Source organism: Syngnathus scovelli, chromosome 4 (genome assembly GCF_024217435.2).
Source record: "Syngnathus scovelli strain Florida chromosome 4, RoL_Ssco_1.2, whole genome shotgun sequence".
Classification (NCBI taxonomy): Eukaryota; Metazoa; Chordata; class Actinopteri; order Syngnathiformes; family Syngnathidae; genus Syngnathus; species Syngnathus scovelli.
In genome coordinates this window covers 7,159,399-7,184,522 of record NC_090850.1, presented here as the reverse complement: position 1 = coordinate 7,184,522, position 25,124 = coordinate 7,159,399, and the positions used below count along the sequence as shown (strand labels likewise).

The window sequence follows — 25,124 nt, the reverse complement described above, 5'->3', positions numbered from 1 at the left end:
TCCAGTCCATTTAAGATGTGACCTCAAGGTTCTTTTATTAACCTAAAACACACTGCATGGCTTAGTGCCTTTGTATGTTGTCAACCTTATGTTCAATCCCGTAAGGTTTGTTCGCAAAACGCTAGTCTTTTAGTGACCCTGAGGGCCAAAAAGAAGTCCGCAGGGTCTAGAGCAGTGGTTTTTAACCTTGTTGGAGGTACCAAAGCCCACCAGTTTCATATGCACATTCGCCAAACCCCTCTTTAGTGAAAAATACAATTATTATTTTCAAATTCAAGACATCTATGTTTTTTACTGGTGCACAAAATGAGCCATGTATGAACATCACCTAGTTCAAAGAACAAAACCAACACAATGTACGAACTCACAACAAATTACCCACCTGCAAATGACTGAGTGACTTCTGCTGTTGCCTTTGCGAGACCAGTTTCAGATAAGCATCATCACAAATTTACACGCTAAATCAGGGGTGTTCAGACCTCCACAGTGGAGGCTCTGCCGAACCCCTGAGACCGACTCACCGAACCCCTAGGGTTCGATCAAACCCAGGTTAAGAACCACTGATCTAGAGCATTCTCTATTCGGGCTCCAGAGCTTTGGAATGCCCTACTGATAGATATCAGAAGTGCGACCTGAATAGAAACATTTAAGACACGATTAAAGACACATTTTTATGCTATGGCCTTTAATTAACCTGTGTTGGCCGATTCGGCTGGAGTTTGTGTTCTCTGTCCTGTCCTTGATTTCTGATTTCAGAAGTAGTAATCCATCAATTTGTTGTGTACATGCAATAATATAATGAGATGATTAAAGAAAAGGGAGGCCGTAACTACAAAATAGCCGGCATCAAAATTGAGTTTGACACTCCTAGTATGTTGTCACTTTAGTTTATATTCAGAGCAAGATTTTAGCTTAACTAACTAAAAGCTTAAGGCTGTTTGTTTTCCCCAGTGTAGAGATAGTCTCACTCCTGACTGCATTACGTATACCTGAACCAGTCTTGTGATTTGTATATTTGATATACACAGATACCAAAGGAAGTTCCAGCAAGTTTGTCTGATAAAACAAGGACTTGGGGTACAGAGTTGTTACGCCTGACATGTGCCAGACCCATGAAGCATACACTATACCAAAAGTCTGGATACTTGTCAGCTTTTTCTGACATTTTTTGTCCATGGCAGGGATTTTTTTCTGCTGTTATCCTAGGTACGCCAGGATTGTGTTTCCATAGGTGATGGGGAGTCAAGATGTTATGTATTGGGATACTGTGAAGAAGTTATGTATTGGGATACAGTCAATTTTGTAGACTACATTTTACTCTAAAATGAGTCTAATTGGTCCCACTCTGGACAGAGTAAAAACACATTTTTTACAGTTCAGTCTTTTAAGTGTGGGAGTGTATTTGGCTTTCTTACTTCGTTTGCAGTTGGTGCCACGGTAACCGGGACCACACACACATGTGCCTTCCTCAGGGGAGCATGAGCCTCCATTCTCACAGGTGCAGCTGTAAGAACAGTTGGGACCCCAGTAGCCCTCATGACACACACTGTCACAATGGACACCTGTGAAAGACATGCGTGAACACACGCACACACAGAGACTCGTATGAATTTGAGGTAAAAATAAAATAAAAACAGCTTTAAAAGACTTTAGATGGAATTGGTAATGGTAAGATTTTGATTAAGAAATTTACTTAAAATGACCAAGAACAAACTATCAGCACACTTGCCATGCTGTAAACTTGGGAATGTGATCCCAGAGGTGAGTCCAAAGATTTTGTTTTTTGTTGTTTTTACCTTACAGGACCCTATGGGAGTACTCGGTAGCTCCGACGCCCCCTCCCAGAATTCCTAAAAGGGTGGCTACCTTCCTTGAGCTGCTGTTTTCAAATTCCAGGATTTAATCAAGTTGCGAGTTCTCTGTCCTGGTCCCTATGCGTCACAGCTGTTGTGTGCACATGAGGTAAGGCCTACCTCATTTAGAACAAAATATTGAACAAACTACTATCCTTATCTTCAGACAAACCAACATACCGTTTGTTGCTCATGTAGGTTATTACTGTCTGTTATAAATGTCCTATAAATTAAGGAAAAATCCCAGAATCCTCCAAATCAGCCTCAGCTCTTTGCCATCAGTTTTACACTTGTGTCCTAAGAGAGAGTCTTAAAGAATGGATCAGAGTTGCCAGTGTTGACGGGGGACAGTCTGGAGGCTGCAGTACCCATGAGACTCACAGTGCATAAATTCATATTTACACACTCATACACGTGCAGGCGCACGCACGCACGCACGCACGCACGCACGCACGCACGCACGCACGCACCCACGCACGCACGCACGCACGCACGCACGCACGCACGCACGCACGCACACACAACCACACACACACACGCGTGCACGCACACACACACACACACACGTGCCACACAGCAGGACAAGGTAAGCGTGCAAATGGAGAATTTCCTCATCTCTCCTCTGTAACTTGGCATATCAGAGGCTCATTACAGACTTCCTTTGACATAGAATATGAGAGAATATGAGAGTGAAGTGTCAGCAGCCATTATAATGACTCAATTGATAAACTCTTCAAGCTATACCATGATTGCAAAGCAGTCGGACTGTGTTTGTCACGACTCATCCTCGGTTGCTGTATTGTGTCTTTATGTTACCATGGTTTCTGTTCGCGTTGCCCTTCCCCTCCTGTGTTACCTCAATCAATGTAACCATAGTCACCTGTCTCGTGTTTCGTGTTTTGTACTTAAGTCCTGTCTGCCCCTCACTCCGTTGTCGGATCATTGTTGTCGTAATGTCTTCACGTCTTTTGTTTCACATCCCTGTCGGTCAGTCCTCTTGTTGTTTTGTTAAGTTATGTCAGTTTGCTGGTTCTGTTAGTTTGTTCCCTTCAATGGTCCAAGCTGCATTTGGTTGCCCTGCTCCATCTGATACGTGACAGTGTTGCCCTGAAAACCCAGCATGAATTGAAAAATGGCAGATGACAAAAGGTGAACCAGACACTGATCAAAACGAAGAGGTAGATAAAAAATGATATTTAAGTCTTCTGCAATTACTTGTTTGGGCAAATTTTATTTTAGGCACTCTTGTTTCTGTAATGGCTCACAGATGAGGGTGGGAGCCTAAAAGAACAGGTAAACAGAGATTTTCCCTCCTTCACTACAACAAACTGATACAGAGTCAGCATCACTGCAGATGGTCCATCTGTCGATCTCTATTCTTCTCTTACGAGTGAACAAGACCCCATGATACTTGAACTCCTTCACTTGGGGCAGGACCTCAAGTTTCAAGTATTTCAGGGGTAATCTTGGCAATATATGGAGTAACATCGCTCTGTTGGACTGAAAAAACTCCTCATTGCCAACTTAACTTTCAGCAGGAAGTGGGTCGCCCTTGGGACCCAGAGAAGATCAAGCGGTAAAGATTGATGAATAGATGGATACTGCACTATTTGTGATTCATACAGTACAACACAGCTGCCAATTAACATTTCTGCCAAATTCACACTGCAGGTCTTTTTGGGTGAAATCAATTTTTCTGTGTGTAAGTGTTCACATTCCATTATAAATGGCCCTTGTGTATCTTGAGATTGCCAAACCTGTGGGTTGTTAGTGCACAAAATGTAAGTAGCGCTCCAACGGATCCAAAATATCAACATAAAGCTCTCAGTTGGTCCAAAAGCCAGCACCATCAGGTTAGCTTGCTTAAACCTGTTCTAATCATCCAATCCGTCCGGAATTACCATAATTTCTAGACTATAAAACGCACCCGAGTATAAACTGCACCAGCTAAAATTAGGAGAAAATCCTCTTTTGTTCATGTATAAACCGCACTGGACTATAAGCCGCAGGTGTTTTAATTTTTAATTTCCTTATATTAGAGTATATGCACAAATTATAGAATATCATACAAATTATGAAAAATCCATAGGTAAGACGCACTGGACTATAAGCCACAGGGTTCAAAGCTTGTGCAAAAGGTAGAGGTTTATAGTCCAGAAAATATGGTACTCCAGTCTTTACTAGACTGGTGACTATAAACTTATAGTATATTTTATGTCTCTTACCTGTCCAACCTGCGACACAGCGACAAGCGCCAGTTATTGGATCACAGCCATCAGCATTCACACAGTCACATCTCTCTTTGCAGCCCAGGCCATATGATCCCTCCTAGAAGCCAGGAAGCAAATGGATGGTAATTTGACTTCACTAGTGTTTGAAAAAAGAAGGAAAAAAAAAAAAGATTCAGGATTCCATGATCACTAACATGACACGGTATGTCACACAATGCATTCCTCCAGCCTGGAGAGCAGGTGCATGTTCCATTAACAGGGTCACAGGCTGCCCCGTTTTCGCACTGACAGATCTGATTGCAGGTTAGACCCCAGTTTCCGCTGGAGCATGGGATGGAGCAGTCAACTCCCTGCCAACCTGGACACAGAACCCAAACTATTAGTTACCTAACACTGTTTGGCATCTGAATCTTTAAGAGAGATTGATAAACATTCGAGTAGTGTCAATAATTAACAACATTTATACTCATAACAACTCAAGGAGAAACTCAGCACCCCTGAGAACCATTTGCCATTTTTTTCTTTTCAGTGGGATTGAACTGTCACCCTCGGGTTCCAAAGCCCAAGTCCTTAAAGTAACTTTATTTAACATATGACACCTGTCGATTATTAGAACACAAACAAACAATATTTAATCTATGAGTATACAGTAGTATTGTTTCTGAATGTTGACAAATATCTGGCAGGGATTTGTAAGGTTTTGTCTCATTGGCTGCATTCTCTTTTCTGCTCCATTGCCATCCAAAGCCACAAACCAGGCACTTGTTTTCCTGATCTAATTGTTTTGAAGAGACAATTGTACTAAAATTACTCTCACAACTTTATCTTTAAATATTCCAGCACGCCTGCGACAGATAATGAGAAGGATGGATGGATATTATTTACGCGAGACCAAATAATCTCCTAATTTAATAAATGCCACATGACATGAGGTTAAAGTCTGGATGAAGTAACAATAAAGACTATTAATTTATTGTTCGGTGGGAAATTAAATGTTTGTCTAACCTTAAAATGTTGGTGTTTTCCTCCCCTTAACTTTTACTAGACCATCAAAAAAAATCAGAAATACCCCACACGTGTGTGTTCATTTTATAACATTCTGCTTTTGTTTCTTTCTATAATAAAATAAAATGTGATAACTAAAATCAGTTATCTATCAAGATTTGTTCATGGTGGCATATGGTATTTAACCCTCTGGTAAGCATCAAGATGTAAAGAAGGGACAATAATGACCACAAAAAAAGGCTACCAACCTTCTCCGCAGATGCATGAGCCATCGACGTGTGAGCATGATATCTCATTGTGACAGAAACACGACGATGTGCAGTTGGTCCCATACAGGCCTGCAGGACAGACAATAGAGCAGTCCTCCCCCTGCAAAAATGAAAATCAGCAGTGAAGAGGGCAAATATGTGGAAGCTTACGCAGCAGGATACAGTCATTGATTCATTCATTTTCTATCATTCATCTATCCTACTCATGGTCCCAGAGAAGCTTAAAGCTATCCCCTCTAACATTGGAGTGAGTTGAGGACCTCACTTTGGGATGATCACCAGTCAATAACATGGCACAAACTGTAACATACACATTTTTGCAATGCTGGGGGATGTAAGAGTACCTGTGCTAAACAGCTTTTGAGCACGACAGAACATGTAAACACTGGGTTCAACACTGTGATGTACTGCTTTACTCAATTCACTGTATAATATATAATATATTACTGTAATGTATTGAAAGACCTATATTCAACTAACTGAGGTTTCGCGACTTCTTTGAAAGCAAGCAGTAGTGAAGTTGAAGTATATTGAACTAATTTTGAAGGTTTGGATTGTGGTGATTGGTGCTTGATGAAGAAATGACTTTCATCCTGTGCCCACACATTGTCAGCTTTGCCTATCCCAGCTGACATCGGACGAAAGACAGACTACATCCTGAATTGGTCGGCAGCCAGTTACAGGACACAAACAACCAATCACACCCACCCGAACACTGCCACTGACCGGGACTCGATCCCATCGCTGCCCGCACGATATATACGTAGCATGATATTGCATGATAGGACGTGTCCAAATGTTTGACTGGTACTGTATGGGGCCTTTAGAGTGAGCTCCTTATGAATGTAGTATTTCTTTTAAACCGCTGCACTTACTATATATCCTGGAGCACACATGCATGTTCCAGTGACGCCGTCACAGTCGGCTCCATTAGCACAGTCACAAACTTCTTTACAGCCTTCACCGTAGTAACCTGCCGGACAAGTCTCGTTGCAGAATAGTCCAGTCCATCCTGCAGCACATGCGCATTCGCCTGACAATGGGTGGCAGCTAGACGCAAGAACAGAAGGAAAGAAATAAAAACACATTACAAATTGTAGAGCTATACTATGGTAATAAAAACTTTGATTATTTGTGAGATATTCCTTTTATAACATATCAATAATGCATTTTTTTCTTCTTTATATAATGTTGTTTTGGTTAACATACAGTAACTCAGCGAATCAAATTTCTGGCTCTCAGTTTCCCTTCAGTCTTGTCAGTGTCCTTGAACAAGTTATTCCTGATACAGCATTACTGAAAGCACAAAGTTCCATGGAGGCTTTGTCACCCTGTTCATCAAATTTCTTTTTTTTTCCTTATCATAATGGCTTTCCTATTATCTACAGAAACTGTTGAATTGAGATGACTTGCTGTTCATCACAGAATATTAGATTAAATCACTACATTCTGGACTACGTTTACAATACAATTTTTTTTCAACACTCCTGGTAGGAACGCCTGTAAAAAAACAGTTGCTGCATTTAAAAAGCTTCATAAACAATTGTATAGTATATACACCTAAATTGCATTAACCCCGAAAGCGTGTTGTATAGAAAGTCTTGTTTTTTTTTAGAAAGGCATAGAATAGAAATGTTTTTAGGCAGCCAAAGGGGTCCTTTGTTACGTTAATTTAAGTCTTTAAATAGGTCACGGAAACTCATCAAATCGCTAGCGCTAAGGTTTACACGCTAGTAATTTAGCTTTGTGCAGTCCTTATATAATCCATTTAAAATACTACTTGAAAATGTACTAATGATGAAAAAAATTGGAGTCCATGACCAAACCGCGTTGGGCAGAAAGTCACGTAGGATTTGAAGCAAGCAAAATCGAGATTTAGGTGTATTAGGAGCCTTGACTTGACTTTTTGATTACCTGAGTGTGTTTGCCATTTTGCAGGGGCACTCCTTGTCACAGAGGAGTCCATATATTCCAGCTGGACAGAAGCGGTCTTGGCAGCTTGGACCCTTGAATCCCTCATTGCAAAGACAGGCCCCGTTGATGTGGTAGCATTCCGCCCCATTCTGGCAGTCGCATTTATGGGCACACTGAGGCCCGTAAGTGCTGACTGGACATTCATCCTGGCACCTGCGATCACATAAATTAAGGGACACTAAATTGGTCAAAGAGCAGACAAAAAATATTCTACTTATTCTTTACAGGGTCATTCATAAGTGACCTAGAGCGTGTCTGCGTTGACTTTGGGAAAGAGGTGTGTGGTATACCATGGACTCACCTGTCAATCACAGAGCACACATAGACAATTCTCATTCACAGCAGGGCACACAGACAATTCTCATTCACACCTATGGGCAAGTTAAGGTGGTCAATTTGTCTTACCTACATGTTTTTGGATTGCTGGAGAACATGCAAACTCCACACAGAAGTGAGACCACGAATTACATATTTTGTAATTCATGCAGCAAAATTGTATCAAATAAATTTCATTTGTAGTCTACTGGTGGAGTGACACTGTACAGAGGCCAGCCAATGGACCTACTTGACAGACATGAGATCAAAATGAAGATAATGCGCATATTGCTCCCCCGGCGTTTAGTTGAAACTTAAATATGATGCTAATCTTACTTTGAAATGTATTTCATAAGGAGGGGGTCAAGGTCTCATCCACATTTACCAAGTTTCTTTTAGCTCTCATAAATTGTACGACTAACCACATTCAAATAGTTTTAAAGCCAAAGGGACACACAGTATACTGGCAACGTCAGCAGCACTCAAGGTCAGAGCTTACTTACTCTATGGACAGGAAGGTGCATGAGTGAACTCTGGCTAGTGAATTACATGGATCAGACAAATCTATTTCACAAAATACAGGTCTAAATATTATATATATATATAAATATATATATACATACTGTATGTATAACATATGTATGATTTGTTTATTAGGGTCACAATGTAGTGACCTTTGTTAATACTATAACATTACTAAAATTTTAACTTTTAGGCCTTTACTTTAGGGAGTTTGGTGACTTGCACTCAGAGCATGGAGGAGGGTTAGACTGGGTGTTAGTAAGAGATTTACTGACATTTTCCTAAAGGCCAACACACCCCTGATGTTGGTAACTTTTTATTGTACGACCTCATTGTACAAAGTTTTGACTATATGGAGCATGTGTGCTTGCTTGTGCAGTAATGCACAACAATCAACCGAATTTGTAGAGGAATGGATCAAGAAACTGCCACATTTTCTTGTGGAACCAGATAAAGCACTAGATGTGTGGTTTTGTTCCCCTTTATTAACTGTTTTGCCTGAGTTAATCGATCCGCTCGTCACATGAAATAAAAAACAACACAACATCATTGACAGAGTTAATCGGACACAAATGAGAGAGAAAATAAGATAAAAACTACCCCCAAAAATGTTTATGACTTCTGATTAAATGTGACACATTCCATTTTTTATTTACTCTTTAAGACACAGCAGGTCGTTGCGAGTAAATCTTTTTAAATCTCACGTGTGTGCTGTAGCCTATAACAGCGCTCTTGGAGTGGTAGGTTACCCATATAGGGCACATCTTGACAAACAACCATTCTCACTCACAATAACACCTATAGACAATTTGGAGTGGTCAATCGACCTACCATATTATCTTTGGAATGTGGAAGGAAACCAGAGTACCCGAGAGAAACCCACGCAAGCATGGGGAGAACATGCAGAGCTGAAATCGAACCCTGAACCTCTGAACAGTGACGTGGATGTGCTAAGCAGTGCCCCATCGTACCATCCTGATATAACATTGTTTATGCTAATTGAAAGCCAAGTTACATGCGCCACACGTTTGCTATTTGAAACCATTGAGAAATAGACAAATCACTCAATTAAATTATCTGGGCTACATCCAGTTCTGCACCAGCAATGTGACTGTGACCAAAACCATCCGGGTCTTCCCTAACCAGAAACCCTGGATGTGCAGCCAGGTCCGCTCTCTCCTCAGAGCCCGCGACACCGCCTTCAGGTCAGGAGACAGAGCTCTGTACAGCGCTGCCAGAGCTGAGCTGAGGAGAGGAGTCAAACGGGCGAAAGCGGACCACAGACAACGCATCAAGTCCCACCTGTCCAGCAACAACGGCCGTAAGGTGTGGCAGGGCATTCAGGAGATCACCAACTTCAGGGGCAGTGCCGCTCAAGTCGAAGACCAAGGCGCACAGCTGGCAGAGGAGCTAAACAGTTTCTTTGCTCGGTTTGGAACATCCCAGCAGCACTCCCCTGTCCCTGCCCTGCCCCCTCCCCCACCCAGCTCTGACATCACTCCACTCACTGTTCAGGAGCACAAGGTCAGAAAGGTGCTCCTTGCAGTGAATCCCAGAAAGGCCGCCGGCAAGGTGCTGAGGGCATGCGCTGAGGAGCTCGCCCCCACCTTCACCACGATCTTCAACCGATCCCTGGCCCTAGCGACCGTCCCGCCCTGCCTGAAAACCTCAACCATCATCCCAGTGCCGAAGAAGTCGGCCATCTCTAGCCTGAATGCTTACCGACCAGTGGCCCTCACTCCGGTGATCATGAAGTGCTTTGAGAGGCTGGTTCTTCAGCACATCAAGGATTATCTTCCCCCACACCTTGACCCCCACCAGTTTGCATACCGGACCAACAGATCCACAGAGGACGCCATCGCCGTAGCCCTCCATTGTGCGGTGAACCACCTGGAGCAGCAGCAGAGCTATGTCCGGATGGTCTTTGTGGATTACAGTTCGGCATTCAACACCACAGACTCATCACAAAGCTGGACACTCTCGGACTCCCCTCTCTCAAATGTGCCTGGATTAATGACTTTCTGACCAACCGACTCCAGGCTGTGAGAGTTGGCTTCCCCCTCTCCTCCACCCGTACGCTGAGCATCGGCTCCCCACAGGGCTGTGTGTTGAGCCCCCTCCTCTTCTGCCTCTACACTCACGATTGCAGACCGGCTCACAACCACAACCGGATTGTCAAATTCGCCGACGATACCACTGTGGTCGGTCTCATCGCCAATGGCGATGAGGTAGCCTACAGAGAGGAGGTCCTGGAGCTGGTCGACTGGTGCTCAGAGAACAATTTCGCTCTGAACACCAAGAAGACCAACGAGATAATCATAGACTTCAGAAGGCACAGCCCTGAGACAACTCCCCTCTTCATCAACGGCGAGCAGGTGGAGAGGGTCCACAGCACCAAGTACCCGGGCGTCCACATCTCTGACCGGATCTCCTGGTCAGAGAACATCACCACCATCGTCAAGAAGGCTCAGCAGCGGTTACACTTCCTGAGAGTCCTCAGGAGGTACAACCTCAACACCGACCTGTTGCTGACCTTCTACCGATCTTCCATTGAGAGTCTACTGACCTACTGCATCGTAGTATGGTTCGGCAGCTCCACCGCCGCTGACAGGGAGAAGCTGCAGAGAGTGGTGAAGGCAGCTCAGAGGATCACTGGCCGCCCTCTCCCCTCCCTTACGGACATCTACACTACCCGCTGCCTCAGCAGGGCTAAGGCCATCTCAGTGGACAGCTCCCACCCTGGCTCCGCCCTGTTTGACCTGTTGCCCTCTGGAAGACGCTACAGGCTAATGAAGACCAGGACAAACAGACTCAAAAACAGTTTCTTTCCCCAAGCCATAGCCGCCCTCATCTCCAGCCGACACTGATGACACTTTCCTCCTGCACTACTACTGCACTTTGTCCACACTACTGTTTCCGATTATTCATCTACTTTTCTATTAGTCGTTTACTTGATTATGTTACTTGTATCTACCTCATGCACTGGATGGAGGTCTCCAATTTCATTGTACTGTGTAGAATGACAATAAAGGTTTTCTGATCTTCTGATTCTGATTAGTAAGGATATCTGTTGGGTATCATGTTCACATCACGTTAACTTACTTGAAACCCTTATCTTTTATAATTCCATTACAACGTGGACAGGGTGGAAGAGAACTCACTCGGGGAATTATTCCGTGTGGTTTAATTTACCTGTCTGGCCTGAAATAAATGGATGTAATATGGGAGTAACGGTGGAAAGACTGAAAAAAGATGGTGAGGACAAGAGAGGGAGATATGAAGCTTCAAAATGGCTCTTTCAGTTATTGAGATGATGGAAGAACAGTAAACTCTTGATATCAATATACGATTTACTAAAAAAAAAAAAAAAGTAAAATCATTCAACAAAGGGAATGCTGAGAAATGCTTTTCTCAAACACCAAGTACTAATAAATGAATTGATGACTATTCCTGGTTCCTATATTGCATCATATTATAGCAGTCTCAAGACTGCATGCAAATGTGCCCCCTGGAGAATGTGGGCAGGCTCCATCTTAAAGTCAGAGTATGGATAATCTCCACTTTGAGGCAATTTATGGCATCATATCAATATTAATTAATGGATAAATGTATTAAACTTTCTCACCAAGGCAAATACATGTATGAATACAATAAATTAGGTAAAGACATTAACTAATCAGCTGGGAGAAGGTCCCATTTGATTATTACTCTGTCTTAGGATGTGTATAATCAATGCATATTTTTATTTCAGGCCTCCTTCATTCAGAGTTGACAATGTAAGTTTGTGGTGATGCGGTTTGAACTGCATCGTATGTGGCTTGTGAGACCAATACGAGAGTGGAAGTCTCTACTGCACATGAAGCAGATGTGGCTGGTTGCAATGGGGTCTCTTTGTTTGTTCTCTTTTTAATGGCCTAGTGTGTGAACTTGTCTTCACACTCCTTCAGCTGGTGGTGGAACAGGCAGAGTGTCACGAATGGAATGGAGCCGGGTGACCAAATGCAGCTTGGACCAGGGTTTATTGGGGGAAAAGACGCGGACCGAAACCATGACAACATATACACAAGGAAACGAAACGAGACGCGTCGTGACACAGAGGGCTCCAAGTTTCTGAGGCTATGCAACATTGGTGGTCGGCAGAAACGGCACCTTCAAAGAAATTCTTCAAGCTTTGCTCCATAATGCACCTTGGTAGTGTCAATGTGCGGCTTCTCAAGTGGCTTGGCACGATAGAGTTGCTTTGGTGTCAGGTGGATCTTGCAGCATCCCAGTGAACAGCAGTGTGCGCTATAGTAGATGCGGGCGAGAAGCATCTGTTTGAGGCTTGTGCGCCTGGTGATGATCATGTCGAGCTGGTGCCAGTGTTTGGGGCGAGGATGCCGCCAGGACTTTCTGTGTTGGGGCTTCGTCTGGAAGAACGTCCAACAAATTGGTATAAAATCCATCTTTTGCCTCAGGTGTAGAAGTCAGGCACTAACGAGAGTGAATGGACCAGCAGAGGTGTGCAGACACAGAGTAAGCAGTTGTTCCCATCCTTTCAACCATCTTCAGCAAGGTGAACTCGAAAGGGACTCAGAGTCCGTTGGACATTGTGAGGACGTTCCAACAAGCCAGTTGTTCCAACATGGTCTCATACTTTTTGTTTTTTTGGCTGGTGCAGATGTTGCGGTCTGCTTGTCATCTGTCACCTAATCCCCATGCACCCAATGAAGAAGGCAGACCATGGAGGGACAGCAGGGTATTGGCCGGGGGCTGCCCAGTTTGGGCGGGTAGTCGCTCTCCAATGAGATGTGAATATCTCTCCCACCATCAGAAGCAACCCCTGGCGCCATGCTCTACGCCAGTCAAGCATTATAACCAGTAGACTTCTGCTTCCCGTGTTGGTTCAATGGTGTGAAGCAAAACTCTAGTGTCCTCTCCAGGTGCAGGCTAGAGCATGGGGGATATGGAGGACCACCGGTTGCCTAGTTAGCACGACCTCCCCCCCCTCTCAATTGTGATGGTTGGCCCAAGCGGAATGCCGGGCCCATACAGTTTGGAACTATCGACGTCGCAGGAGTTGCCAGAGCGGAATGGCAGGCAACCCCAAACTGCCTATAGGACTCAAACTCCAGATTTTTCCTCAAGGTTAACTTGTGAAGCCAATGATCTAAGGAGATGTTGCTACAAGGCATCAGTTATTTTTTTTAACAAGAGTTTTCCTTCTCTGCATGCGACACAGCACAGGGTTACATGGTACCAATGCATAATAATGTGACACTAAGAATAATAGTGACTGTGTATTAAGGGTCAGCTTAAAGCTGCATTAAATAAATGCTGGTAAAAAGCCAATCAACAAATCTATATATAATATAGGTTAGTGTATGACAAATAGAATCCTCCTGCTTTTAAAGGCCTATTAGACAACTTCCAGTTTTCATTGGTTATCGCGGCGCCAAATAGACAAAAGTGGTATAGCATTTTGCCTGAAGTCGACACATTTAATGCAGTGTTGTGAATGTCTCAGCTTTCGTCTGCCTGCATTTGGACTGAATTACATTTCTGTTTCCAGTGGCTGTGTGAAGGATGAATAGTGATGAGGTGATGAATCTAATTGTGTGTAAATAATATCCTATAATGATGTTGACAATAAACGTTTAACTTTGGTTTTATAGCCCCCCCTGCCTCACACACACACCACTTGTCAAATGTGAGTCATGATAGACCCAATAAACAGCCTAAAAACAAACAAACAAACAAACAAACAAAACAAACAAACAAACAAACAAACAAACAGGTGGGAATTCCATCCCAGACGACACCCTATTTGCGGATGAAGGATGAAGGAAGGGAAAGTTAAAAAAAGGACGGATTGTGGCTGGCCGGAAGTATTTTTTTGTACGTCTGTGTAATTGTTCCTATAGGGTCAAGTGCAGTCTAACAACCTTGTTTTTTTGGGGAGTATTCAACTTCTTGTTTCATTATTATTACTTTTTTTATGTCTTTATTAAAAAAGGAGAGTTAAACATTTTAAATGTTTATTACTACGAAAAAAAAAAAAAAACAGTTTGCCCCAGAGGGAAGAGCTTTAGAATGCCCGCCGTATAACATCTTGTACAACATTGCAATAATGGACTGGATTTGATTCTACCTTAGGCTACAATGCAGAGTGAGATCCTTGCAGAAGTACCGTATTGGCCCGAATATAAATGTTTTTTGCATTGAAATAAGACCGAAAAAGTGGGGGTCGTCTTACATTCGGGGTCTAGATCAGTGGTTCTTAACCTTGTTGGAGGTACCGAACCCCACCAGTTTCATATGCGCATTCACCGAACCCCTCGTTAGTGAATTGTTGTTGTTGTTAAATTCTAGACATATATTTATTTTACTGGTGCACAAAATGAGCCATGCATGAACATCACTTTGTTCAAAGAACAAAACCAACACAATGAATGAACTCACAACAAATTACATACTGGTAAATCAGAATTTACACAATAAATCAGGTTTGTTCGGAACTCCTCAGTGGAGGCTCTGTCGAACCCCTGAGACCGACTCACCGAACACCTAGGGTTCGATCGAACCCACGTTAAGAACCACTGGTCTAGACATTATACCCATTCACTTGTGCGCAGCGGTAAATTAAAGGTTGCTGGTATCGACTGAGTATGTTGCTGTGATCGTGTGGGTCTTTGACACAAAGTGAGTATATACATTTCATTGTTGCTACTGTCCACTGTTGTGCCGTTTGTCCGATCGCGGTTTGCTTCGTGTGCGTGCCGTTTGATTGACAGCTCCGAGCCAACCCCCTATACGATCCTCAGGCTCTCCAACAATAGCGGTAGCAGTTTGCATTATTTTATTGCAATGTTTTTCCTTTTTCATATTTGTTTCAAGACTACAGTTACAGTTAGACTTCACGTCAAGTCAAGTCAAGTCAAGTCAAGTTTATTTGTATAGCCCTAAATCACAAACAGTCTCAAAGGGCTTCACATAGCCAAAATTGACAATTATTCTCAAAGCATCCCCTGATCGTAAGCTCCCAAAAGGGCAAGGAAAAACTCAAAAAACCCCTGCCAGGGGAAAATGAGAAACCTTGAGAAGGGACCACAGATGGAAGGATCCCCCTTTCAGGATCACCAGGTTGTAATGGATGCAGAGAGTGCACAAATAATACATAATATGAAAATCAATGAAAAAAATGGATGTCGGAGGTGCCCTCGATTGTCCTGGTAGTGTCCTCAAGGGGGCCGAGCCGCAGCTCCCCCATCCCGAACTGGTCCCCGAGAATCCAGCCAGCCGCTATGAGCTTTTGAGCCACCTAACCCCCTCCCCAACCGGGGAGGAGGTGGGCAGAGAGAACAGAACAAACTCCGGCCAAATCGGCCATCACAAGTTAGTTAAAGGCCATCTCATAGAAATGTGTCTTTAAATGTTTCTACTGAGGTAGTAGTTCTAATATCCATTGGTAGGGCATTCCAAAGCTCTGGAGCCCGAATAGAGAATGCTCTAGACCCTGCAGACATTTTCTTGGCCCTCGGTATAACTAAAAGACTAGCGTTTTGCGAACGAAGGTTACGAGATGGAACATAAGGAACGACTAGGTCGACGAGATATGAAGGCGCTAAGCCATGCAGTGATTTATAGGTTAGTAGAAGAACCTTGAAGTCACATCTTAAATGGACCGGGAGCCAATGTAATTAGGCTAATATTGGGGTAATGTGATCAAATTTTCTTGACCGTGAGAGCAGCCTCGCAGCGGCATTTTGTACTAACTGTAGACTTTTGATACTGGATTTAGGAAGACCAGAGAATAATACATTACAGTAGTCCAGGCGCGACGTGACGAACGCATGTATAATAGTTTCCGCATCCCCGGTCGAGAGGATAGGACGAATTTTAGCAATATTACGAAGGTGAAAAAACGCAATCCTGGTTATATTCTTAATGTGTTTTTGAAAGGAGAGCGTTTGGTCAAATATTACCCCAAGATTAGTTACCGTATCACTCTGAGTGATAGTACGGTTATCTATAGTTATAGTGGTTTCCTTAAATAAATGTTGATAACGAGTAGGACCAATTATCAACATCTCAGTTTTATCCGGGTTAAGACGAAGGAAGTTGAGAGACATCCATTGCTTAATCTCCGCAAGGCACGCCTCGAGATTACAGCAGTCCTGTGGATCTGTCATCGATAACGGCATATATAATTGGGTGTCATCCGCGTAGCATTGAAAACTAATATTATATTTACGTATTATGTCCCCAAGCGGAATCATATAAATATTAAATAAAATCGGTCCGAGTACCGATCCCTGTGGGACACCACACGGAACATTATAAAGCTCAGAGGACGTATTACCATGGACCACTCGGTGCGTCCTGCCTGATAGATAGGAATTGAACCAGCTTAGTGCTGACCCTGAGATACCAACACAACTTTTAAGACGCCCTAATAAAATATCGAAGTCTACAGTGTCAAAGGCAGCACTAAGCTCAAGTAGTAACAATACAGACGACGTATTTGAATCCATAGCTATGAGGAGATCATTAGTCACTTTAGCAAGTGCTGTCTCTGTAGAATGATTAGCTCTAAAACCAGACTGAAAAGAGTCATCGATTATTAGCGACCATGTAATCAATAAGCTGCTGTGCTACTACTTTTTCGAGAAGTTTTGCTATGAATGGGAGGTTTGAAACTGGCCTATAATTACTGAGACAGTCCGGGTCAAGATTTGCTCGCTTAAGTAGTGGTTTAATAATAGCGGTTTTAAAGGCTATTGGCACTATCCCAGAGGAAACAGACAGATTGATTATATTTAAGACGGACGGTCCTAAAATTGGAAATAATTCTTTAAGTAGTTTGGCTGGAAGCGGGTCGAGTAAACATGTTGTTTGTTTAGCCGTACTAACCAATTTTGTAAGCATTTCAAGGGACACGCTTTTAAAATTTGAGAGGGTTATTGCATGATCCCCAGCGTTAGTAACCGGCGGAGCGATTGGCATGGTATTCTTGATCTCGTCCCTAATGGACTCAATCTTTTGAGCAAAAAATTTCATAAACTCGTCAGCTGAGTGGAAGGAGCTATCGGGGGTCGGCTGGCGCAGAGTTAGCTTTGCCACTGTATCAAATAAGTATTTAGGATTGTTTTTATTAAGATTAATGACTTGCGAAAAATAACGCATCTTTATATTTCAGGAGGCTGTCCTTCCATGCCTGATGGAAAACCTCAAGTTTGGTTAAACGCCATCTGCGCTCATGCTTTCTACATAATTGTTTAAACGTACGTGTTTCATCTGTGAACCACGGAGTTGGCCATCTACGGCGAGTTTTCAGACGTAGCGGTGCCACAGAGTCGATGGCTTTTAATAATGTCGCATTGAATTCATTTGTAAGATTATCGATAGAGCCACTGTATGCGGGAAACATGGCGGTTGCCGGCGACAGTAACTCAGATAGCGCAGTTGCAGTCATGGAGTTAAAATTACGGCTGCTATAATTCTGATTGCTCTCTTGTCTTTGACAAGGAACTAAAATTTCAAATTTTATTAAAAAATGATCAGACAGAACAGTAGTGTATGGCAGTACTGTTATATTTGAGGTTGCTAGTCCCCGGGATAATACCAGATCTAAGGTATTTCCATTCTTATGCGTTGCTGCCTGTACAGCTTGCGTAAAACCAAACGTATCGATTAAAGTTTGAAATGCCGAAGTCAGTGGTTCTGACGGTGAATTCATGTGGATGTTGAAATCGCCCATGATAACTATATTATCTGCATTTGTCACTAGATCAGCCACAACTTCTGAAAATTCATCCAGGAAGCCAGAGTAAGCCCCGGGTGGGCGGTAAATAACAACAAGATAGAATGACGGTAACGCAGTGGATCGCACAATGAGAACTTCAAATGTTTTAAATACGTGAATTGAGCGAGGCCTAAATCTAAGCTCAGAATTTGAGATGAGGGCGACACCCCCACCCTTTTTTCGAGGACGAGCCACATGCGAGCTCACAAAATTTGGAGGCGAGGCCTCGTTAAGTGGCAGCAGTTCATTAGGTTTTAACCAGGTCTCGCAAAGACCAAAAACGTTTAGATTATGTTCCGTGATAAGGTCATTAACGAGAACTGCTTTCGTATGAAGTTATCTAATATTCATAAAACCGAATTTAAGTGTAATTGGTTGATCAGGGTGCGTATCTATCGAAGGATTTTTAAACGGGATGCGAGTAAAATTGTGTTCTCTAGGCCTAATATCACCTCTCAAAAGTTTATTAGGGCGGTGGGATGAAACGACCGTGGAAATTTGATGATGAGTATTTGTTACACATGTGAAGTTATCTAAAACAGGCACCGTTTCATCAGCAAGACCGGTCGGGACGGAGTGATTGGATTTGTCTACTACCCCAGTAGAAAGTGTGTTTATGTGTACTGCAGCACTATTTAAACTGTTGCGCTCTAGTCTACACGAGGAGCTATGTGTATGCTGAAAGTCTAGCCTAGCGCTAGTTAACTTTAACTTAACAGACTCCAAACCCATCCTCACAGGTGGTCTAATCACCTGTGCCCTGGCCTGCTCTAAAGTGACCTGTCATGAGTGGCTCAAACAGTAATCTATATTCCTAGAAAGAGTGAAGGCGCCTTCACGGTTAGGGTGAAGGCCGTCCTTCCTCAGCAGGTCGGGGCGGCCCCAGGAGGAGGACCAGTTATCTATAAAATACAGTCCCTGCTTTTTACAGAACCCAGCCATCCATCGATTAAGGGAGACTAATCTACTAAACCTCTCATCAGTGCCTCTCCCAGGCAGGGGGCCAGAGACAAATACTCGATGCCGACTCATCTTTCTGGCAAGATCACAAGTGCTCGCTATGTTTTTCTTTGTGATCTCTGATTGTCTCATCCTAATATCATTGGAGCCGACGTGTATCACTATGTCCGAGTAGCTAGTGTTGTTGGAACTACGCTGTTGACTAGGCCTATTGCGAGTCAGCTCCCTAAGATTAGCTTCTATGTCGGGTGCTCTGCCCCCAGGAATACACATTACCGTGGCTGGATTTTTAAGCGTAATGTTGCGGGTAATGGAGTCGCCTATGACCAAAGTGCGAGGGCCAGTAGACCGAGATGACTTTGGACGGCTATGCGTCTTACCTGGCTCATCGCGATTAGCAAGCCGCTTGGGGCTAATGCTAACCGGGCTAGCGGGCTGACTACAGCCCGCGTCTGTGTCCGCCGCAACTACTGTTATCGCACTATTCTGCTCTAACTGGCGGACACGTCCCTCTAGCAGAGACAACCTCTCTAAGAGAAGGGTGCAGTTGGTGCACGAAGCCGTACATACCTCTTGGTCCGCTGCCATACTTTGTGTCCGAAGAGCGACGATCTGTCTCACTTTGATGGTTAATGGAGTTATTGCAGTTTTGTTGTTTTATCACTGGTTTATTTAGATTTCAAAAACCAGAAGCCATTCATTTACAAATGTGATTGCACTTTAGTTTACATATTTAAATGTTCAGATATTAAGATATGATAGACAGTTTTTGCATGATTTGAATGAGGCAAAATAACATGCGTTTTCTCTCGAATATATTGTTATAATCATTTGTTTCAAATGTAATCATTTTCTGTATAAAAATTAAATTTGGTGTTTAAAAAGTCTTTTTTCAAACTTCAGTCTTGAAAAGTGGGTCGTCTTATTATAAGGGTCATCTTATATTCGGCCCAATACGGTAAGTCTTTTTAAACTTAAAACTTGCACCGTTGTTGCAGGTGTTGTGACAGCTTGTGGAGGAGGAATGCGGAAGTGACAGAATGACAGTGACAAAGAGACAATATGACACAGGAGACTCCCCACTTCACGTTGCCGTGAATCGCTTGAGAGACACAAGTACAAATTCTGTGCAATTGAATGTATGTCAATGTATTGATGTTGTCATGAGGAGACACACTTTTCACGATAACATGTCGGAGTTCCTTACAAATAACTTCAAAGACGAGAAAATACTACCGTATTTTCCGGACTATAAGTCGCTCCGTAGTATAAGTCGCACCAGCCATAAAATGCCCCAAAAAGTGAAAAAAAAGATATATAAGTCGCTCCGGAGTATAAGTCGCATTTTGGGGGCAATTTATTCGACAAAATCCCACACCAAAAACAGTCCTGAACGAGCAACAACAGGCTAAACGATAGCAACAATAGGCTAAACGATAGGTATGCTAACGTGAGAAACACAAACAAAGAGCTGAGAACGGGCCTGACGTAACATATAGAGTGATTAAGGACAACTATTACATGAATAACATGTTTATAAAACCATCGGTGTCACTCCAATTCATTAAATAGCAACAACAGGCTAAACGATAGGTATGCTAACGTGACAAACTCAAACAAAGAGCTGAGAACTGGCCTGACGTAACATATAGAGTGATTAAGGACAACTATTACATGAATAACATGTTTATAAAACCATCGGTGTCACTCCAATTCATTAAATAGCAACAACAGGCTAAACGATAGGTATGCTAACGTGACAAACACAAACAAAGAGCTGAGAACGGGCCTGAAGTAACATATAGAGTGATTAAGGACAACTATTACATGAATAACATGATTATAAAACCATCGGTGTCACTTCAATTCATTAAATCCATCGATCGTTCTTTGTCAACAATGGGTGCGCACGGCTGAGGGCGCTTGCATTTCAAAATATTCCACAGGCTCATATAACGATAGATAAACTATATTTCAAATAACTATAATACAAGCCAATAATATTATCAAACCATCCGTGCATTTTAATTCCATTAAATCCATCGATCAAATTCCTCGTCCTTTGTCAACATCGCCGCGCGTGCGCCCTGACGTCAGCCTCGTCTTCATTCCACAGATCTACTATATAACTATATTGTAGCGTTAACAAAGTACAAGGATAGACGTGGGTTTGGTAAACGGCTCTTTATTAAACAAAACAAACTTCCAAGCGTGTGGCGGCGTGGACTTCCAGACAGACCGGGCGTGCGTAATGGCCATGTCCGAGCCCTGCGCACCGTTCGCGGACAACCACTCGGCCGAGCACCGGCCCCCGACTCAGTAGAGTAGGACCGGGCGTGCGTAAAAGCCATAAAAGTTTTTCAAACCTTCTATGTCACTCCAAATCCTTAATTCCTTCAAACTCTTTGTCCTCCGTGTCACTTAGAAATGATCACCGCGAATGATGCCGGTAGTCCTTGTGTGGGCACGTTTGTATGTAAACAACCGCCGCGCCGCGCTACTGACGTCACTTGAAATAGTAATCCATTGGTACATCACGGTTCTCCAAACTTTCTTTCTGCTGCTCGATTACTGTTTTCAGCTGCATATTTTACAACTTGAAGTTTGGAACCTGCAAAATATGAGTTTCTTTTTGGTGCCATTTTTCTTAAGCCCACCCAGTTGATGAGTCACGGCCAACGGTGAAATTTAGAGCGCCCTCATCCAGTTTCGTCTGAAAATATAATTTTTTTGGGTTGTTTTATCAAAGTCAAAGTCTGCTTTATCGTTGTTGTTTTTTTTTTATATACTAAGACACGCAAAGAGATTGAAATTACGTTTCCACTATCCCTTGGTGAGATAGTACACATATGCATACAAGCAACACAAAAAAAAAACAAGAAGGCACAAACAATGAATAAATAAGAGTGTTGAATAAATGATAAATAAACAAATAATAATAAATAATAATAATAAATATAATAGGAGCAAAAATTGAGCAAGTGTACATACAGCAGACAGTGGACTTGGATATGGTGCTTTAAAGTGTTAATTGCTTTATTTGATGTTTTCTCTATTTTTTATGTTTTGAATATGTTCAAGATAAAGATATAAAAGCATGTGAAGTGATCAACTATACTAAAAATAACATGGGAAGTGGTCAACTATACTTGTAAGTGATGTCTTAATGATCAAGTAAAAATTTGTGAAAAAAAAAACATATATAAGTCGCTCCTGAGTATAAGTCGCCCCCCCACCCAAACTATGAAAAAAAACGCGACTTATAGTCCGGAAATTACGGTAATTAAACTTTGTCAATGTGTGTAGTGGATTTATGTTATTCCCCAAAGTAATTTGTACTAAATGTTAGATCATCTTTTAACATACGTAATCTTTTTGTCCGTTAATGTCCTGTACCTTGCTCCAATGTAGCCAGAAGTGCATTGGCACTGGCCGCTGATGTGATCACACAGGCCTCCATTACGACACGTGCACTCCAGGGAGCAATTGATGCCGAATGAGCCAAACTGACACGGCTGTGCGCACACAGGACCCTGAGAAAGGATGACAAAACCTTACACTGGTTAATGCGGAATTTTTGTCTAAAACAAAGGGTGCAAAATTCATCATACCACCCAACCAGCAGGACAGGAGCATGCGCCAGTCACATGATGGCACGTTCCGCCATTCTGACAGGGACAGTGCTGCTCGCACAGGAGGCCATGCTTCCCTAGTGGACAAGGGTCCTCGCAACTGGACCCAAAGAACATTGCTACATTTTACAAACTAGTATGTTAGATATTAAATGTAAAAATTAAATTTTGAAATACAGTATTGTAAAGTGATTAATTTTAGACTGGTCATTTCATATTGATATTTAGTGAATAAATATATTACGCAGATGCAGACACAGTTGTTAGGATAGCAACACACGAGGCAGAGTAGTATGAATTACCTGTAAAAGTTGTAATATGTTATACGTATTATTGATTAGTGATTCAGTACAGAGTCCACAACACAGAAAACAATTGAATAATTTAGTATATTACTAAATATGATAAATTGAAAGAATACTTTCTGAATGTACAGCAAGCCAAATCAAGCAGAATCCTGTTAAAGGCATTCACAACAATGGCGAGCAACCTACAATGCCCCGGTGTATCCGGGTCCACAGAAGCACTCGCCACTTTCGTGGTGGCATGTTGCACCGTTTAGGCATTGGCACTCGAGTAGACAGTCCTTGCCATAGAAGTTGTGCTCACACGGCTCCTCGCAACGCCAGCCCTGGTAGCCATCTGTGCAGACGCAGGCTCCCGTGATTGGGTTACATTTGGCCCCGTTCCGACACTGACAGCGATTAGTGCAGTGGGGACCCCAGAAGTCACTTTCACAGGCTAGAGAAACACAAAGTTGTGGGGAAATCAACACATTATTTATTACTGAACATTCATCAATATTTGTGGTCTCAATCAAAAAAAGCCTGTGAGTATTAACAATAATTAAAAAATGCTTTGGGGCAATAAATGAATGCTTTTATGTATAAATCAAATACTGGAGGATTTGAGACGTATAGGTGAGGAGCTCAAGAAAATAATCCCGAAGGAATGGATAATTTCAAGATAAATTAAAAAATTGCTGTTACAAACAAACATACGTACGTATATCAAATACGTACGAATCTGTTACCACTGACTCGCATTCGTCTCGGGACGAAGAAGAGAGTAACAACTGGGTTTGAGAGGAGGTTGGCAATAAATGAAGTCCAGCTCTAAGCCAAAACCAAGCACAACGCAAATACACAAAATGCGGGCAGCGAGTGACACCCAAATTGACAAACAATCGAAACAAAAAAAAAAAACAATACAATTACATTGGTTGCTCATTCTGTAAGAAAAACTCAAGGCATACAAATACGAATGGTACTGTATATAATATAGAGTTGTCCTTTGATTTCTATATCTAGGATTGCAGGACAACCTTGCATGGGTGGCAGACGAAAACTTCTCAGTGATCACCAAGAACAAGAGATCTGTCACATTGAGACAGATCCGCACTGCCATCATTGAAGACAATGCCATTTTCCAAAATACCAACTCCATAAGCATCTCCACAATAGACTGGAAATTGAAGAAGAATCACATGACCATGAAACAAATTTATAGGTTACCCTTTGAAAGGAACTCTGATAGAGTGAAAGAGTTTGTAGAAGTAAGTCAGTGCTTGTTTATTGTCATAACCTTAACTGTAAATACTGTAAGCAGTGGTTCCTTAACTTTTTTGGCTTCTGTTCCCCCTTTACCTGATTTCAGATTCCCAAGTATTTGTTTTACTGTATCTGACATTAACATTTTAGCTAAAAACTGCAGCAGTACAGTAGCCTACCGTAATACGTACTAACAAGTACTACTGTACTACTGTAATACATACTAACATTTCAATGCAGTAAATGTTCAGTATTTCCCTCTCCTTTCTGTCAAATACCCCCTGCAGTACAGGAGGGCGAGGATGGCCATGACAGTGATCATGAGTGAGGGGCGGCGGAGGGGGAGCAGGCGGGTGAGCGGGAGGGGGAGGACAGCGACCAGTAAAGAGTTGCTATAGTGTTTTCTGTAAACTGCAGATTTATTTACAGTACACTGTAGGCCACATTAATTTGCTTGTTTTTTGTTTATGTCTTGATATTGCAGTAAATGTGTGCTGTGTATATTTTTCTTTTCCTTCGACAATACTATACTGCATGAAAGTTACATACTTCACAGTATTTGAGTGAATAAACATGGTTGGTATGACTGTATTTTGTGTGTGATGTCAAAGCTTTGAGGCTACTTGAGATCTTGCTGTGAAACTTTTTTTCCTTCAGTTTTATACACTATTGTATTCTGTTAGGTAGTGACGAAACATCTTAATATTTTGACTTGTAGTGCTCACACAATGCCAAAAGGATGATGCATTTTGGGGGCACTGACTATTTGAATGAGAAAGAAACTTCATTTTGACACATGGGTGAACTGTTTTTGGAGAGATATGAGCTTTTGCTGGTGAACCATGGTGTTTTGCTGGACCATCCAGTTTAGTTTTGCAAAACATACTAAAGAGTGTTGAAATGAGCCTAGGCAATTGAGAAGGATCTTTGCCATTTGGGTGGCACTGACTGTTTACATGGGAAAGGAATCAGGTCTGAAGCATGGGTGAACAGTTTTGGGAGAGATGTACTTTTGCAGGTTAGCTATAG

The 25,124-nt window shown here is 42.4% G+C and overlaps 1 protein-coding gene across 1 annotated transcript in view; it reads right to left on the bottom strand.

Moving 5' to 3' along the window:
* The window catches only part of LOC125967215 (multiple epidermal growth factor-like domains protein 11), a 148,959-nt gene that overhangs the window by 28,532 nt on the left and 95,303 nt on the right, over positions 1-25,124 (bottom strand). The window contains 9 exon segments of the mRNA XM_049718042.2: positions 1,416-1,562; positions 4,079-4,181; positions 4,279-4,442; positions 5,338-5,458; positions 6,234-6,408; positions 7,273-7,485; positions 22,310-22,446; positions 22,525-22,645; positions 23,040-23,286. Of these exon segments, the coding sequence (XP_049573999.1) occupies positions 1,416-1,562; positions 4,079-4,181; positions 4,279-4,442; positions 5,338-5,458; positions 6,234-6,408; positions 7,273-7,485; positions 22,310-22,446; positions 22,525-22,645; positions 23,040-23,286 (1,428 nt within the window).